General features: G+C 34.2%; 1 protein-coding gene across 1 annotated transcript in view; it reads left to right on the plus strand.

Moving 5' to 3' along the window:
• The first annotated feature begins 3,843 nt into the window (after positions 1-3,843).
• The window catches only part of LOC117344606, an 80,614-nt gene continuing 64,247 nt past the window's right edge, over positions 3,844-20,210 (plus strand). The window contains exons 1-9 of the mRNA XM_033907416.1: positions 3,844-3,944; positions 4,422-4,554; positions 5,244-5,442; positions 5,947-6,156; positions 11,484-11,697; positions 16,870-17,057; positions 17,317-17,442; positions 18,380-18,528; positions 19,323-19,440. Of these exons, the coding sequence (XP_033763307.1) occupies positions 4,499-4,554; positions 5,244-5,442; positions 5,947-6,156; positions 11,484-11,697; positions 16,870-17,057; positions 17,317-17,442; positions 18,380-18,528; positions 19,323-19,440 (1,260 nt within the window). The 5' untranslated portion in view covers positions 3,844-3,944; positions 4,422-4,498. The remainder of the gene's footprint in view (positions 3,945-4,421; positions 4,555-5,243; positions 5,443-5,946; positions 6,157-11,483; positions 11,698-16,869; positions 17,058-17,316; positions 17,443-18,379; positions 18,529-19,322; positions 19,441-20,210) is intronic.

Below are 20,210 nucleotides of genomic sequence, written 5' to 3' on the forward strand. Positions count from 1 at the left end.
TTGTTTTAATTTAGGTAACGATTTAGCGATACAGTACTAGTGTTCATTATTTCAACGACAACCTGCGTCGACACTCTGTCTAGCAGCACAGATACCATGGTTGACTGACCGGTATAGTATACTGGTTGATTACACTTTGGTGGTGTCATCTTCTTGGCAATTAGTAGACGACCAATTAAATGACTACAGCTAGAGAATAATACGAAGCCAATTGAAGGAAAATACTTATTACACATGTGTCATCTGATTTAACTACCAACACATATAAATTCAAGATAATTTAAAAGAATATCAGATATTTCATTTAAGTGTCACTCATTTTTAAAAACATAAAAACACATAGATATAATACATTAAAATGTCCAAACTTATCAGACTTACGAGACTCTATAAACATTTACATTTCCAACATTAAAATTAGATATACACGAGATCGAATTAATTAACCAATGACTGTTATATAACGTCACCATGCAGTTAAACTCAATCAGTGTTCAAAAATTTGAAATTAGAGTTTATTCACGTCAAATCCTTCTATAGATTAACTGTCTATGTAAGAGCACTGACAAATATATATTTCGTACCAGTGGCGTAGCTTGACCTGTTTCGATGTGTACGCAGATGTGGTGCCGAAGGTACCAGCTGATTTTTTATAGGCCTTTCGAGCACTCTAACGTGTTCTAGTGACAATTTTCTGGTATAATAAAATAAAGAACAATTACTAATTGTAATGGGAAACATTTACAGAGGTCCCCCAAATGACCCTGCAGTCGTACCGCTGTTTTCGCCATCCATCAAAACCACTAAACACCAATTTTCAACAAAATCGAATAATATTTAAATTTCGACAAATCGGAGTATAGTTAATGACGATCATTTTGTTGGTTACGATAGTGACCGGTGTCCCATGATGTACCTAGATACCAAATTGCAGAAAATCTGACAATCTCTGAAAGTAAGAATGACCTCTTGTTCTTCTGGTTTCCTCCATCTGTAGTATTCCCCCAGTTACTCTATTATCATAAATATTTTTTTACGATTTTAAAAGTGTTTATTAAGTCTCCTCGTGTTCGGCGATGTTTCAGAGTTGGAAGCTTTAATCTATTCAAACGCTCCATATACGTTAAGTTTTTAAATCCTGGTATGAGCTTGGTAGCTCTTCTTTGAACATTCTCCACTAGGTCGATATCCTTAATCTTATATGGATTCCACACGCTAGAGGCATATTCTAGATGAGGCCGTACAAGTGTCTTAAAAAGTAGCCTAAACATATGTTCATCAAGGTAAGTAAATGATCTGCGGATGAGTCCCACGATGTTATTGGCTTTGTTTACAACTAACTCAATGTGAGTTCTAAAATTTAAATTCCCATCTACAGTGACTCCAATATCTTTTTCTTCGCTGACATTTTCCAATTCTATTTCCTGACCATTTTCCCCTAGCATGTTGTATTTTCTTGTTGACTTGGGTTTGACAGACAAGACTTTACACTTCTTAGGATGGAATTTCAGTAACCAATTTTTAGACCAGATTTGCAGTGCTTCTAAGTCATCCTGTAGCTGTTTAATATCATTATTATTCCTTATATCTCTGTACAATTCTGTATCATCTGCGAAAAGTGGAGATGCTGAACATGGAACTTCTGGCAAGTCGTTTATATAGATGACAAAAAGTATAGGGCCTAAAACACTGCCTTGTGGTATTCCGCATTGTACTGGATAGGTATTCGACGCTGCTCCGTTCACAATCACTTTCTGTGTTCTATTTTTCAAGAAATCCTCAGTCCAATTTGTTAAACTTGTGCTTATTCCATATGCTTTCAGTTTTTGTATGAGTCGACGGTGAGGTACCTTATCAAAGGCTTTCATGAAGTCCATGTAGACAACATCTATCTGCCCGCCATTATCAATAACTTCAGTCCAGTTTTCTAGCACTGTTAGTAATTGTAACTGTGTGGACCTTCCTGGTATAAAACCGAATTGTTTGTTACTAAATAAATCATTGATATCCATATGATTAACAATGCTGTCTCTTACCAGTTTTTCTAACGTTTTCACAGCTACACTAGTTAGGCTTACAGGTCTATAATTACTTGCATCTGATTTAGAGCCTTTCTTAAAAATCGCTGTAATATTCGCTTCCTTCCACTGATGAGGTAATTTCCCAGAAGATAAGGAGTCCCTGAAAATTTTGGACAGCGGTGAAGCTATACTTTTTCTCAGTTCGTTAAGTACCTTAGGATGTAACATATCAGGTCCCGGAGACTTGTTTTCATTCAGATTAGACAGAAGTTTTTCCACTATCTCAGATGTACAGTCAATATCTTTAAACTGCTGCATAATGTTCCGTTTACTGAATTCTGTTAGGTCCCCAATTGGTTCTTCGGTAAATACGCTACTGAAAAATTGTGCTAAAACCTCCGCCTTTTCCTTGTCCTTCACTGCTATCTTTTTTCTGGTTCCCTTCCATGTATGTTAAATCTGATATTCCGGTCTTCACTTTTCTTTTCGAGTTTACATGCTTCCAAAATTTCTTCGGTTGGCCTTTGATGTCTTGAACTAAATTTCTCTCAAACTCCTGTTTATATTTTCTAATTTCCCATTTCAGCTGGTTCCTAAGTCTAGCAAATTTTTTAAATTTTTCTTCTGATCTAGTTTCCAGGATTTGAAAGCTGAAACACATTGGAACAAATCCACCTGACATTTTGTAAGAGAATGTTAAAAGTAAGATCTAGCACTGCATCTTTTATGGTTTATGGCGAACTCGGTCGAATTAAGTGTCAAACTTAGAATGGCACGATTTTGGAATCATGAATCTTATTTGTAATGAAAATAAATTGAGTAGTATATTGGACGCCAGAACTTAGGCTATTTCTAATACCTTGTCAAATAATTCAGCATTCGACAATAATTTGTATTTTACAACGCTGCAACTTGCAAGTGATTACATTGTTGTACTAGTCTATTATCTTATCATTTGTTAGAATCACGTCACTTGATAAATATACTTTTGGGTGATAATGAATAAACTTGTACATTATTAATAAAATTAGCCCATTATTGTTCAACTATCAAAGCTCTTTCCTGGAGGGGGAGTATGTAACCTTAGTAAATAATAGCCGCAATATACCGCTCGGCTAGAGAGATCTCTTTAGCTCGATCGGAGACTAGTAAGCCAGAGGTCCCGGGTTCGATCCCTAGCGGAGGCAGTGATTTAAATTTAATTAATCATGCGTTCTGTTACACCTGGTATTTATTTATTTTTCTTGCAGGCAATATTTAGTCCAGATTTGTTAATTATCATGCAAACAACAACGACTTGATAAAATGTGTTCCTTCCATCCCCCTCCAAAACGTCACCCGTCCCTTAGGACCTGATCCAAGACTTAGCTGATGGTGATCAAAACGATTTCATTTTTAAACTTCAAACGGTTTTGATTTGTAAATCTCTGATTTTGGGGGTTTATGATGCTCTAGAATGCACCACAGAGCTTTATATATTTCATTTTTTTCGGGGGAGCCCACCCGAACCCCCCTCCTCCCCAATAATATCAAGTCGCAAGTCCCCCCAAAATCCTGTATCCGCCACTGATAGCATTGTGTTAGATCAAGTGTACAAATTATACAGTATAGTGCTGTATAACTACGTAAACTTTTATGAAATATTATATATCTTCAATGCATTTCTTTAAAAAAGATAAAGATTATCAGGGCTTGTTTAGTTGGTGCAGTGACATATGATAATAGGGTCATTATAGTTGCGCTTTGATCACGGACGAATAGGCGTATGCGTTTCGTCTGTTGCAGCGAAAAATATTCCGTACTATATATTTACCGGAAGTAACTGTCCTACCAACGAGACGCTACTAGTATCAACAACTGCATGTTGTTTGTGCAGAATAAAAGATAAACAACATCACAACCTATATACACAGGGTCTAATTCGTAAGTACTCACACACATTTCGCCGCACACAACTTCAACATCGATGTTTGGTCTTCGTATCACCAGATTACGTTTCAATGTAATTCTACAAACAGGTGCCCATGGCCCATGCACATTTTTCATTGGCCGGCCATATGCATTTTATCATGCGAAAAGCTTCGGATATAAGTTTGAATTCCAAAATTATAGCTAGGCTTTTATTCAATATATTTTATATATATTCAAATTTTATCTGTTGAGGTAAATAGACTGTTAAATGAGTTACATTGTACGCATTCAGTATGTGTAGAATATGGAAATTCCGTTCTCAATAAACATTTCCATTTGGCCAAAGTAAACTGTCGGCAAATCTTCGCTTTTACTTGTAAAAAATCTGTTTCAGGCCTGTATGTGGCATTTATTTCGTTTTTGTTCAAAAATACATAATTAAAAACAATAACTGAATAGATTAATTTTTCTGTTTTATTTATACCACAGGTTAGATCTAGCTGATGAAGAACCAGTCCTGTCTATAATAAGCCACTGATCCGGGTACCTTATCACCAGCTGTCAAAATGAAAAAGAAAGCAAAACCAAAGTCTCTCCCTAACAACCCAGCACAATCCCTTAAGTAAGTATATATATGACATATTGTATTAGTAAAAATTCCCCACCAGGAGTGGGCCGACAGCGAGGGTACTATACGTTTTGAGTTGTATTTGTCCGTCAGCCCTTCCATCCTTCTGCACTTTATCTTGTCTAGGCTGTATCTGGGGCATGATGTGAGTTCACCTGGGTAAGGCTGCATGTGTGACAAGTACCCAAGTACAATGTATGTAGGTCACTTTGACCTACATAAAAAGATTTTTCCATGCTTCATTCATATCCTACAATGCTATAAGATGCCACTGGTTAATATTAATAAAATTATCACTTTTTATTTTGTATTATGATTACCATGGTAACAAGTTTATAATGTCCTTAGTGATCAAAGCCTTTCAGCAGACAAGTAAGTCACTGGAACTAATTCATTCTTATGGCTAAGCATGATCGTTTGCTGGCATCTCGAGCAAGACAGTGTGTCAATAACCAAAAGTACATCCTCTGTCCTACATTTCAACCTTTGACCTACAAGCGAGTTTGTCTGGGATCTACTGTGCATTCTTAATATATATTATTATTGATGATTTTATATTTGTTTAGGACTGCATGTATTTTGCAAAATAAATATCTTAATTTTGTTCACAATTTAAGCTGTAAGTCTGATTAGGTTATAAATAGGTCTCTTTCATACAATGCATTATTTACTGTTTGTTTCAGGCTAGGAGCAGGCATGACAAATCTTCTTGAAAAGGCATCAAAAGACACTGAAAAACTCACTGAAGAGTATGAAGAGGGAAAAGCCGGTCCCTCAAAGAAAAAATCCAATTCTGCCACAAAAGCAAGGGAGATCATAAATAAAGAAAAATTACTTAAACACTTCAATAGTGAAGAAATTAAATTCTCACACATTTCACAGGTAAGTTTCAGTTTTTGGTAGGGAAAAGATAAATATGTCGTTATAGAAATATGACACGTTTCATAGGTATGTTCAAGTTTTTGGCAGGAAAATCTTTCCCGAAAACTTTCCAACTCGCAATAGGATGACATCACCGCTTCAGTGCAGTGGTACTAAAATGAAAATTATGATTTTGACAGTATCATTATCAGTTGTGTTTCAACATGTCAAGATGGCAAAATGAATCTAGGTCATTATTACAACTTATTAAAAACAGTATTTATGTTTTAGTTCACATGATGTATATATATATATATATATATGCATGTGATGTGTAGAACTTTAGATATATATATATACATGTGTACCATGTTTCTTTTCCCATAACTGGATCACTATGGGAAGGATAGTGTGAATTGTCAAATACAATATATAGCTACATGCAGTGTTATGATGTATGTAAAACATTAGATGTTTGACCTTTAGCCAATTCCAGGGCTTCACACAGAATTATTTAATTTCCAGGGTGCTGTTGATATGCTAACATCAAAAACTCCTGTGACAATAGATTTCAGCCATATTGAAGAGGTCAATGATGCTGCATTTGCTAAAATGCTCATCACCAAGGTTACTGATCAATACTCCAGCGTGAAGGGGATAAAACTGAATGGCTGTTGTCATGTGACAGACCTCGGCGTGATGTGGATGGCTTCCTGTTTCCCAGAACTCCAAGAAGTATGTATATTGTATATTCCTTAAAATACTGATCATCAATATAACAAAAATATTTCATAATATATATGTCTGTCTTAATTATATTGAAGTAGGACTTTTTTTTCACTGAAATGGGATGAAAATGAGGGGACTGTCCTAAAATAAGGAAAGTTAATTCATAGATATGATATTAAGCAGTTATAAAATTTATTAAGAGATTGACGTATATTCAAAAAACAAAACAACAACATAATTATACCCGGATAGCAGTAAAAACATACAAATTATTGATACCTTATCCTCACTCTCCGGGGATTTATATAGCAGTATAAACATACAAATTATTGATACCTTATCCTCACTCTCTGGGGATTTATATAGCAGTATAAACATAGTCTCAGGATATAGGCACTGATGCAAGAGGGAACTTAAAAAAAATGTGATATGTATATTTGGGATGCAAGAGGGAAGTAATAAAATGTAATATATTGGGGATCCAAGAGGGAAATAATAAAATGTAATCTATTGGGGATATACGAGAGGGAAATAAAACAAATGTAATATATCGGGGATCCAAGAGGAGGGAAATAAAAAATGTAATATATTGGGGATGCAAGAGGAGGGAAATAAAAAATGTAATATATTGGGGATGCAAGAGGAGGGCAATAAAAAATGTAATATATTGGGGATCCAAGAGGAGGGAAATAAAAAATGTAATATATTGGGGATCCAAGAGGAGGTCAATAAAAAATGTAATATATTGGGGATCCAAGAGGAGGGAAATAAAAAATGTAATATATTGGGGATCCAAGAGGGAAATAAAAAATGTAATATATTGGGAATCTAAGAGGAGGGAAATAAAAAATGTAATATATTGGGGATGCAAGAGGAGGGAAATAAAAAATGTAATATATTGGGGATGCAAGAGGAGGGAAATAAAAAATGTAATATATTGGGGATCCAAGAGGAGGGAAATAAAAAATGTAATATATTGGGGATCAAAGAGGAGGGAAATAAAAAATGTAATATATTGGGGATCCAAGAGGGAAATAATAAAATGTAATATATTGGGGATCCATGCAGGAGAGTAATAAAAAACGTAATCTATTGGGGATATACGAGAGGGAAATAAAACAAATGTAATATATTGGGGATCCAAGAGGAGGGAAATAAAAAATTGTAATATATTGGGGATGCAAGAGGAGGGCAATAAAAAATGTAATATATTTGGGATGCAAGAGGGAAATAAAAAATGTAATATATGGGGATCCAAGAGGGAAATAAAAAATGTAATATATTGGGAATCCAAGAGGAGGGAAATAAAAAATGTAATATATTGGGGATGCAAGAGGAGGGAAATAAAAAATGTAATATATTGGGGATCCAAGAGGGAAATAAAAAATGTAATATATTGGGGATGCAAGAGGAGGGAAATAAAAAATGTAATATATTGGGGATCCAAGAGGGAAATAAAAAATGTAATAAATTGGGGATCCAAGAGGAGGGAAATAAAAAATGTAATATATTGGGGATCCAAGAGGGAAATAATAAAATGTAATATATTGGGGATCCATGCAGGAGAGTAATAAAAAACGTAATCTATTGGGGATATACGAGAGGGAAATAAAACAAATGTAATATATTGGGGATCCAAGAGGAGGGAAATAAAAAATTGTAATATATTGGGGATGCAAGAGGAGGGCAATAAAAAATGTAATATATTTGGGATGCAAGAGGGAAATAAAAAATGTAATATATGGGGATCCAAGAGGAGGGAAATAAAAAATGTAATATATTGGGGATGCAAGAGGAGGGAAATAAAAAATGTAATATATTGGGATCCAAGAGGAGGGAAATAAAAAATGTAATATATTGGGGATGCAAGAGGGAAATAAAAAATGTAATATATTGGGGATCCAAGAGGAGGGAAATAAAAAATGTAATATATTGGGATCCAAGAGGAGGGAAATAAAAAATATAATATATTGGGGATCCAAGAGGAGGGAACTAAAAAATGTAATATATTGGGGATGCAAGAGGAGGGAAATAAAAAATGTAATATATTGGGGATCCAAGAGGAGGGAAATAAAAAATGTAATATATTGGGATCCAAGAGGAGGGAAATAAAAAATATAATATATTGGGGATCCAAGAGGAGGGAACTAAAAAATGTAATATATTGGGGCTCCAAGAGGAGGGCAATAAAGAATGTAATATATTGGGGATCCAAGAGGAGGGAAATAAAAAATGTAATATATTGGGGATCCAAGAGGAGGAAATAAAAAATGTAATATATTTGGGATGCAAGAGGGAAATAAACAATGTAATATATTTGGGATCCAAGAGGAGGGAAATAAAAAATGTAATATATTGGGGATCCAAGAGGGAAATAAAAAATGTAATATATTGGGAATCTAAGAGGAGGGAAATAAAAAATGTAATATATTGGGGATGCAAGAGGAGGGAAATAAAAAATGTAATATATTGGGGATGCAAGAGGAGGGAAATAAAAAATGTAATATATTGGGGATCCAAGAGGAGGGAAATAAAAAATGTAATATATTGGGGATCCAAGAGGGAAATAATAAAATGTAATATATTGGGGATCCATGCAGGAGAGTAATAAAAAACGTAATCTATTGGGGATATACGAGAGGGAAATAAAACAAATGTAATATATTGGGGATCCAAGAGGAGGGAAATAAAAAATTGTAATATATTGGGGATGCAAGAGGAGGGCAATAAAAAATGTAATATATTTGGGATGCAAGAGGGAAATAAAAAATGTAATATATGGGGATCCAAGAGGGAAATAAAAAATGTAATATATTGGGAATCCAAGAGGAGGGAAATAAAAAATGTAATATATTGGGGATGCAAGAGGAGGGAAATAAAAAATGTAATATATTGGGGATCCAAGAGGGAAATAAAAAATGTAATATATTGGGGATGCAAGAGGAGGGAAATAAAAAATGTAATATATTGGGGATCCAAGAGGGAAATAAAAAATGTAATAAATTGGGGATCCAAGAGGAGGGAAATAAAAATGTAATATATTGGGGATCCAAGAGGGAAATAATAAAATGTAATATATTGGGGATCCATGCAGGAGAGTAATAAAAAACGTAATCTATTGGGGATATACGAGAGGGAAATAAAACAAATGTAATATATTGGGGATCCAAGAGGAGGGAAATAAAAAATTGTAATATATTGGGGATGCAAGAGGAGGGCAATAAAAAATGTAATATATTTGGGATGCAAGAGGGAAATAAAAAATGTAATATATGGGGATCCAAGAGGAGGGAAATAAAAAATGTAATATATTGGGGATGCAAGAGGAGGGAAATAAAAAATGTAATATATTGGGATCCAAGAGGAGGGAAATAAAAAATGTAATATATTGGGGATGCAAGAGGGAAATAAAAAATGTAATATATTGGGGATCCAAGAGGAGGGAAATAAAAAATGTAATATATTGGGATCCAAGAGGAGGGAAATAAAAAATATAATATATTGGGGATCCAAGAGGAGGGAACTAAAAAATGTAATATATTGGGGATGCAAGAGGAGGGAAATAAAAAATGTAATATATTGGGGATCCAAGAGGAGGGAAATAAAAAATGTAATATATTGGGATCCAAGAGGAGGGAAATAAAAAATATAATATATTGGGGATCCAAGAGGAGGGAACTAAAAAATGTAATATATTGGGGCTCCAAGAGGAGGGCAATAAAGAATGTAATATATTGGGGATCCAAGAGGAGGGAAATAAAAAATGTAATATATTGGGGATCCAAGAGGAGGAAAATAAAAAATGTAATATATTTGGGATGCAAGAGGGAAATAAACAATGTAATATATTTGGGATCCAAGAGGAGGGAAATAAAAAATGTAATATATTGGGATCCAAGAGGGAAATAAAAAAAAAATCAAAAGGTCAAGTATGACAGTGCTGTTTTTGAAATGGGGAAAATGTCAAAAAGTTAATTTTGATATAATAAAGGCTGATGCACTTGATCTTTTCATACATGTATACATGTACAGTACATTTTTTAGTCCCCCACCGGAATCCGGGGGGGACTATAGGTTTGCGTTGTGTCCGTCTGTCTGTCCGTCCGTCCGTCCCTCCGTCCGTCCGTCCGTCCGTCCTTCCGCACACTATTTGTCCGGGCTCTATCTCCCATACTATAAGACACTGGAACTTCATACTTAGTGTGTGGGTTCCCTGTGGGAAGGCGGTGTGTCGCATACAAAAACCGGGTCACTGTGACCTATATTTTGACCTCTGACCTACATTAAAGAAAAAGCTTGTCCGGGCTCTATCTCCTACACTATAAAGCACTAGAACTTAATACTTAGTAGTATTGTTCTCTGTGGGAAGGCAGTGTGTCGCGTACAAAAACCGGGTCAATGTGACCTATATTTTGCTATTTTTTGACCACTGACCTACATTAAAGTAAAAGTTTGTCCGGGCTCTATCTCCTACACTATAAAGGACTAGAACTTAATACTTGGTAGTATGGTTCCTTGTGGGAAGGCGGTGTGTCGCGTACCAAAACCGGGTCACTGTGACCTTTATTTTGCTATATTTTGACCTCTGACCTACATTAAAGTAAAAGTTTGTCCGGGCTCTATCTCCTACACTATAAAGGTCTAGAACTTAATACTTGGTAGTATGGTCCCAGTGACAAACAAACCTGTGTTCTTCTCAGATCACCATTTAATCAATATACAGTACTGTTGAATTCAATGTAAGCATAACAAACAACATCTTGTTATTATTATTACAATTTCATGTCTATTGCAGTAAAACCTGTCTATAAAGGATACCCAATAGAAAAACTAAAGGTGTCCTTCATAGACTTGTGTCCTTTATATAGAGATCATTTATAGAGTATACCTACAGTGTACATGTATTTAGTGAGAATGGGATGGTTCCTGTATAGAAGCGGGTCTCTGTAAACTACATCTTCACCTTTCAATACATTGAAGAAAATACATGACCTTATTGCATCTCGAGATTCACACTCATTGCTATTGGATCTCGAGATAACAACCCGGTGGGGGACTGTAATTCGTTGAATTATCTTGTTTATCCAGTCTTCTTAATATGTTTGATAATGATGTACAAGACTGGTATGTTTTAAAGCTCATAGTTGTTGTTTTTTAATAACGTGATTGGACATAGTGTCTTTATACCATATCTGGTATAAAACGTACCTGTGGGGAGAGGATTTTTTTGAAGTTTATCTACATAAGCATTATCTTTATATGATTTATTAATGAAATATTAATGGTTTTGGAAGGAGTTCAAATTCTAAATAAGTAAAAATTATTATTTACAGGTGTCTCTGGCTGGATGTGTGCAGGTCACAGAGACTGGACTTCATGCTTTGGTCACCCGATGTAAACACATTACTGACCTCGATCTGACTGGAACGAATGTGTCCATCCTGGGTTCGGGGTGTGTGGACAAGAAAATTGTGACCGATGGATGTCCACTTCTTTCACCTAATAAAAAAACCATGGGAACGGCTCACCTGAGCGTCATACTTAAATGTTAGTATATTGATAAAATATTGATCAATCAAAACTTTTTAATTATTATCTTTTTGAGGGCATGGTAATAGTGTACGTACAGAATGAAACTTTAATGGAGGGTGGTAATAGTGTAAAGTAAGTAACTTTTTGAGGGTGGTAATAGTGTAAAGTAAGTAACTTTTTGAGGGTGGTAATAGTGTAAAGTATGTAACCTTTGAAAGGTGATAATAGTGTAAAGTATGTAACTTTCGGAGGGTTGTAATAGTGTAAAGTATGTAACTTTTGGAGGGTTGTAATAGTGTAAATTATGTAACTTTTGGAGGGTTGTAATAGTGTAAAGTATGTAACTTTCGGAGGGTTGTAATAGTGTAAAGTATGTAACTTTTGGAGGGTTGTAATAGTGTAAATTATGTAACTTTTGGAGGGTTGTAATAGTGTAAATTATGTAACTTTTGGAGGGTTGTAATAGTGTAAAGTATGTAACTTTTGGAGGGTTGTAATAGTGTAAAGTATGTAATGTTTGGAGGGTGGTTGGCCGTGCAGCATCTACATTGTAAAATGTACAAAAAATTATAACCCAAATATTATATAGACATTAATTATAAAGCTTAAATTCTCAGTAAATTCTACCATTTTTGGTACATATTCAATGCATCACCTGTACACAACACATGTCAGCCATTGTTTTAAAGTACACCTAATAAATTTCAACTGGATCTATATAGATATTTTATAATTAAGTTACTGCATTGAAGCTATTTTTTGTTTCTGCATATTATATTATTTCACTGATAAAATATTTGAGATCTTGTTGATGGCCCAAGCAAATTTATCCATAAATATCAGTCCCTTCAAATTTATCCATAAATATCAGTCCCTTCAAATTTATCCATAGATACTAGTCCCTTCAAATTTATCCATAGATACTAGTCCCTTCAAATTTATCCATAGATACTAGTCCCTTCAAATTTATCCATAAATATCAGTCCCTTCAAATTTATCCATAAATATCAGTCCCTTCAAATTTATCCATAGATACTAGTCCCTTCAAATTTATCCATAGATACTAGTCCCTTCAAATTTATCCATAGATACTAGTCCCTTCAAATTTATCCATAAATATCAGTCCCTTCAAATTTATCCATAAATATCAGTCCCTTCAAATTTATCCATAGATACTAGTCCCTTCAAATTTATCCATAGATACTAGTCCCTTCAAATTTATCCATAGATACTAGTCCCTTCAAATTTATCCATAAATATCAGTCCCTTCAAATTTATCCATAAATATCAGTCCCTTCAAATTTATCCATAGATACTAGTCCCTTCAAATTTATCCATAGATACTAGTCCCTTCAAATTTATCCATAGATACTAGTCCCTTCAAATTTATCCATAAATATCAGTCCCTTCAAATTTATCCATAAATATCAGTCCCTTCAAATTTATCCATAGATACTAGTCCCTTCAAATTTATCCATAGATACTAGTCCCTTCAAATTTATCCATAGATACTAGTCCCTGCAAATTTATCCATAAATATCAGTCCCTTCAAATTTATCCATAAATATCAGTCCCTTCAAATTTATCCATAAATATCAGTCCCTTCAAATTTATCCATAGATACTAGTCCCTTCAAATTTATCCATAGATACTAGTCCCTGCAAATTTATTCATAAATATCAGTTCCTGCAAATGTATTCATAAATACTGTTCATAGTCCCTGCAATTTTTCCTATAAATATTAGTATCTTCCTCACAAAAATATCTAGTACAGTCTGTATGACTAATATATATATCTAATATCTGTAGTTTCCCAACTTGCTAAGAGCAAAAATTATAGTAAATAATCAAGTTATTTTTGGAAAATATTGAATTTTTTTTTCTTTGTTTAGCTTTGAAGAGTAAGTGTTTTTTCATGTCATTCATATTGTCTTTCCTCAATTTTATACCCTGTCTCATTCAAATTAATTTTAGCTATTTCTGTGATGTAGTCTTATTACTCTACACTGCACTTTATATCACATATACTTCTCTAGATGACAAAGTCTCAAGTGACCTATTCTTTTTGCCTTTTGTCCGTCGTCGTGCTGTATGCATCCTGCATTGTCTGTCCGTAAACAATTTACATTTTCGACTTCTTCTCCAAACCCGCTTTCAAATTCAGTGAAATTTTGTTGGAAGCTTTCATTGCCAAAGGTCAACCAAAATCGTGAATTATATGGTCCCCAACCCCCAAGGGGACTGAGGGGCAGGGTCAAAAAGGGTCAAATTAACAAAAAATTCAGAAATCTTCTTCTCCGCACCCAGATGTGGTAGAAACAAATACTCTTCACAGATAGAAAGATCTTAAGGTCCTTTACCAAAATTATGAATTTCATGGCCCTGGGGTCTCACTTTTTCCCCTGTGGAGGGGGTCAACTTTGCTATAATTTATATAGGGAAATCACATTTCTGACTATCATTTGTTTAATTGCTATTTGAATTCATTCTAACTTGGTTAACATTATTAGCATTGGATGACAATGTAATGTTATGCAACACAGCACGTATTGGCCCTGACAAACCCCCAGGGGCTGATGGGTGGGGCCACAAAGTGTCAAATTAACTGAAATATTTCAAAAACAGGTGACCGTTAAGGCTGATGGGCCTCTTGTTCTTAAATTTCGCCTTTAGATTATCTTTGGTCCCTAGTGGTGTATGTATGTTCTATCTTGAGACTGATCTGAAAACAAGATGGCCGAAAAGGGACCATTTTGAATTTTGATAGTTGAAGATTGTTATCTCTAGCTCTTTAAATTAATTAAGAGAGGTCTTTATGGATCTTTCTTAAATTTCACATGTTCCCCTTAGCCCCTAATTGTGTATAATCCATTTTGAGATTGAAAATAAGTTGGCAAATCTGATCATGATGCCATTTTGAATTTTGTCAGCGAAAGTTTGATATCGCTATTTCTCAGATATATTTTTCCATAGTTATTTCTTCAATTTCATTTAATTATTCCGCTTGTATTAGTTGAAGTTTCTTAATCCTACTTTACAGAAAATTCTTTATAAATCTTTCTCAGATTTATTTTGTATATGTTCATCTTGTTTTTGAATCATTTAAAGAAAATTAGAGAAAAGATCAGTTTTACAAAGATCCAATAAAGATCACTCGATGGTGGGCACTAAGATCCCTCTGGAATCTCTTGTTGATGGAAGCAAGACCATTTTGAGAACATTTTGACTCTGAGTAGATTGCATAGGGGTAGTGTAGTCTGACATCCATCCATCTTCCAGGTGTCATAATCATCTGTCAACTTTGTATTAAATATCATATCCTCCCAAACTGCTGAGCAGAATCCTACCTAATTTTATGAAAACTTCTTGAAACTCTGTGGATGCATGTGCATGTATATAGTCATCTCACACTTTGCGCCTGGGCATTTAATAATTTATGGCAGTTACACACCATTAAAGTTATAATTGTAGTCATGTGCAGACAACTCTTACAAAACTGTTCAAAACCTCATGTGTAAAGTTGTGAATTTTTATTCACCCAATTTTGTATTGCAGTTATGCCCATTTACCTACTGTATATTTGTAGACAAATTGCTCCAACAATTTTTATTTCAAAACTAATGTTGTCAGCACACATGTATGCTGAAGTTTTGCAACGGTTTTGAACTGTTTTGATCTAACCCTTTATATCTGTCTTAATACCTGTAAGTTTGTGGCATGGGGCAGAGGGTAAATCGGAGTTGATTGGGCAGCAGGGGTATTTGTTAGGTGTACATCCAGATATTGTGACAGTTCTATTTTTTGTGGTTGTTACTGGGGATAATGAATTAAATATGATTCAAGGGACTGTCATGATCTTCCTTCAGGCGCTGACTGTCGGTTCACTCTACAACGTACATACCAAATCATGTCTCTATTAGTCCTTGCGAATCAAGCTCCTGTTGATCCAGATTAGCAGGTCAAATCTGTATCTGATTACTACTCTTGCATTAATTCATACATCACCAGGATGTGACTTTTGACATGCTCTCATCTTGACATTTCATGGGTGGAAGGGATTTAAAGTCTGGAACCAGATGAAAGGGGACAGGGTGAAAGGGGTCTGGGTGAAAGGGATCTGGGTAAAAAGGTCAGGGTGGAATCAGGGTGTAGGTGAAAGTGGTCAGGGTAAAAGGGTCTAGGTGAAAGTGGTCTGGGTGAAAAGGGTCCCTGATGGGATCTGGGTGAAAGGGTCTAGGTGAAAAGGGCCTGGTAGGAATTTAGGGTCCGAGTGAAAGGGTCTGGGTAAAAGGGGTCTTGGTGAAAAGGGTCCCTGATGGGATCTGGGTGAAAGGGAACCAGGTGAAAAGGGTCTAGGTGAAAAGGGTCTGGTAGGAATTAAGGGTCGGAGTGAAAAGATCTGTTGAAAAGGGTCAAGGTGAAACAACTGGTGCTGTTCGATCAGAGTGTACTACCATGTATTTCTAAATTCTTATCTAAAATGATATTCTCTCTTGTTTCCTCTGTACATCTTTTCATCAGTTCTTCAATTTGATGGATTCTATTGTTTTTTCTTTCAAAGAAATGATTTTTCATCCTTCATTATTTTTGCTGAAACCAGACCTCGAAAAGTTAAGTGTGATAAATGAATTACTCAGATTATTCTTATAACTATTATTAATACAAGTACAATGTATATAATAGTAATACGACATCTTATGTGTAGGTTGTGATATGTACAATGCACCTACAGTGAATTAATACTTACATAAAAAGTAGCCAATGCATAGGAAAAAAACAATTCTAATCAGAACTTCTGAATAAATGTAATTATGAACCATTGAAAATCCATGTCGTGATAATCCGCAAGTCTTAATTAAGTGACTTAAAAATGTAAATGTCAAGGCCTTGTGAATATAATTACCGTAAGTAATACTATTAGTATATTACATGTTTATGTATGATTTATTCAGAATTTGTTTAGCATGATTTCTGTCAGTTACATATATATATATATATATATTGGGACTTAAAAAAAAAATTGATGCAGAAACTTTTTATACTTTTATCAAAAATAATTTATACTGAAAAAAATCTAACGAGGTAATACTATTAATACTGAGGTATATTGTTTTTATTAGCACGGAAATATCTTGTAAAATCTGTTAATAGTTAGGTGAATTGTTTTAACACTTACAATATTTGCAGCCCCTGGTTTCATGAAGTCAGCCGATGTTGATTTAGTGAAAGTGGTTGTTAGCAAGCCATTAAACTCCGCGTCCAGCTTCGTAGCCTATCTTACCAAAGACAGCATGAAGGAAGCCAAGACCTGCCGAATCAAACCTGCCCACACACTCGCTCCGGGATTCACCGCAAATCTGTTTGAGTGTGATATGGTATATAAATCTCAATACAAAACTTCTAATAAATATTTTCTATACGCCCACTTTATGCTTCATGAATGAATTACCAATTGATACCTTAGTACAAGCTTTAAGGACAATATTACTTACAATCCCCTAAGATCAAGGTTACGAATCATTTCATATAGTTCTAATAATGTACAAAAGCAAAACTTATCTTTTAGATGTACAAGTATTCCTGATATATGTTGATAGTTTTTGGTAATTATTATGAATAAACATTTATTTTTAGAGTGTCATGGATCATTTCATCTCCAAGAGGTCATTGTGTGTCCTCCCATATGGTGCCGATACTAGCATGTCTGCCGATACCATAGCAACCGATCTGTACAGAGTTGTCTCCCATGCCTTGTCTGTGGTAAGTATATAAATACAACAACTCATATGTACAGAGTTGTCTCCCATGCCTTGTCTGTGGTAAGGATATAAATACAACAACTCGTGTGTACAGAGTTGTCTCCCATGCCTTGTCTGTGGTAAGGATATAAATACAACAACTCGTGTGTACAGAGTTGTCTCCCATGCCTTGTCTGTGGTAAGGATATAAATACAACAACTCGTGTTTACAGAATTGTCTCCCATGCCTTGTCTGTGGTAAGTATATAAATACAACAACTCGTGTGTACAGAGTTGTCTCCCATACCCTGTATGTAATTATCATAATAGGGATATACACGTAACAACTCGTACATTACAAATTGACTGTTTGTAGTAGTAAGTAGATTCCTACAGAGATGTCTCCAAGTTGCCCTGAGCCCCGTTCGATTTGCACTCTTCTAAGAAGAGAAGCCTTCTAAGAAGATCGTATTCCGTTATATGTAAATCGAGTAAACCGGGAGAATAAAACAAAAAATAAGCAAGTTTTTAAGTTTTCTCAAACACGATGACACAAACATGTGCATGTATGTGTTATAAATCCTTCTCTAGTGAAACTCATCACTCGCACACTTAAAACATGGTCGCCGCCATCTTGGAAGATAAATCTTCCAGCTTTGAGACGGAAGAGTAGAAGATCTTCCAGAAGCAGAAGAGCTTCAAATCGAGTGACCGGAAGATATCTTCTAGAATCAGAAGAGTGCAAATCGAACGGGGCTTGGTATGTAGAAAGTGTATACAGAGTTGTCTCCCCATGTCTATCGTAAGTACGTGGTGCATATTTATATGTGAGTATTATTATTATATAAATACTAAATTACACATAATGATGTTAATTGACATGTTAAAAAGATAACTCTTAAAAAATATTTCTTGTTAAATATATACGATATGTCCTTAACTTGGTACCTCCTGTCCAGGATTCTGGAAATGCCTTTATCATTGCGGGTATGAGTAATGGCGGAAAGAAGTGTGTGAGTCCTGATGCTGTGAAGACTGCCATGGATAAACTTGTCAACAAGACTAAAGATAGTATTAAGGCAGTCATTGAAATGTTCAAGAAACCAACGTAAGTTTAATAACATATTCATTTTGACACACTTAAATTTCAGGCCATGATTAACTGATTTTTTAAAACTTTTAATTTCATTTTTTGTCAATAGCAGGATGATGAGTATACCCACAAAACTTTGCCATAGAAATCAATCTGCTTTTTTTTTCTTTTTTTCTCTCCAATAGATATGAGTGTCAGCATTTTCTTCTTACACTTGTAAATATGTTGTACTTGGACCATATATAAATATACAAATGAGAAGTGAGAAATTTATATGGACTTATAATTTACAGATGAGTTATTTTAAGTAAGAATTCTCCCAGCTGGTAATTATGATATGTATTAGTTGCATACAGGGGGTCCATTGTAGTTACAAAATGGTTTACTGTGATTGCTGGACAATGAATATATTTTAATGATACTGCAGATAAAATTCATTCTCCATATATATGCTGTATCTGGTTGTCATGGTGATGTGTATTAATGTGCACTCACTCACTGGGAAATATATATATTTATTGTGCTTTAGATATCAACAAGAAATTAAAAATTTGTTATATACAATGTAATATAATTTTTTAAGTACTTCATAACTGATAAAAATTAGAAAAATAAAAGTGGACCGAGTCTCATTTTGACAATATACCATTGTATGTGACTCATATAGACATGAAAATAATATTTAAAATGAACTTAGGGGAAAAGTTCAAAAAGCTACTGAATTATAACAGTCCTACAATGGTTGGCAGCTCTAGTCTCTCTCCCTTTGGCATCTGTTGTTTCTGTATTCCACTGGAATTGGTTTGCAGGTCAGGAGATTATAGTTGGCAGGAACAGAATGAACTCAGTCAAGCCTACCACTTACATACTGGCTTAGAGAACATTAAAGTTAGCACAGTTAGTTTAGACCTGAATGCTTCAAACCAGGTGAGTCACTGACTTGTTAGGTCTATAAAACTCTCTAACCACAAACGAATTGAAGCATAAAGAGCCCTTTGAGGGATTTCTATTTTGAACATCTTCTTATCCATTCAAATTTAGTTTAGAAGAAATATTAAGTTATCATAAGTATGCACTCATTAATAGTGATGGAATGAGTCAGAATGAATGATGTATTAATGTATCAATTATGTATTAAAAGATTAATGATGTATTAATAGATCAATGATGTATTAATAGATCAATGAGGTATTAATAGATCAATTATGTATTAATAGATCAATTATGTATTAATAGATCAATGATGTATTAATAGATCAATTATGTATTAATAGATCAATTATGTATTAATAGATCAATGATGTATTAATAGATCAGTGATGTATTAATAGATCAATTATGTATTAATAGATCAATTATGTATTTATAGATCAATGATGTATTAATAGATCAAGGATGTTCTAATAGATCAATGCTTGTATCAATAGATCAATGATGTATCAATAGATCAATGATGTATTAATTGATCAGTGATGTATTAATAGATAGAATGATGTATAAATAGATCAATGATGTATTGATAGAACAAATGATGTATTAATAGATTAATAATGTATTAGTATAAAACTAAAGGAATGATGTATTAATAGAATGAATGGTATTTGATTTATAGAATGAATTATTTATAGATAGAATGATGACAATTAATAGATAGAATAGATGATTTGAAATTATAATGCAATAGTGATATTTTGCAT

This window comes from Pecten maximus, chromosome 16 (genome assembly GCF_902652985.1).
Source record: "Pecten maximus chromosome 16, xPecMax1.1, whole genome shotgun sequence".
Classification (NCBI taxonomy): domain Eukaryota; kingdom Metazoa; phylum Mollusca; class Bivalvia; order Pectinida; family Pectinidae; genus Pecten; species Pecten maximus.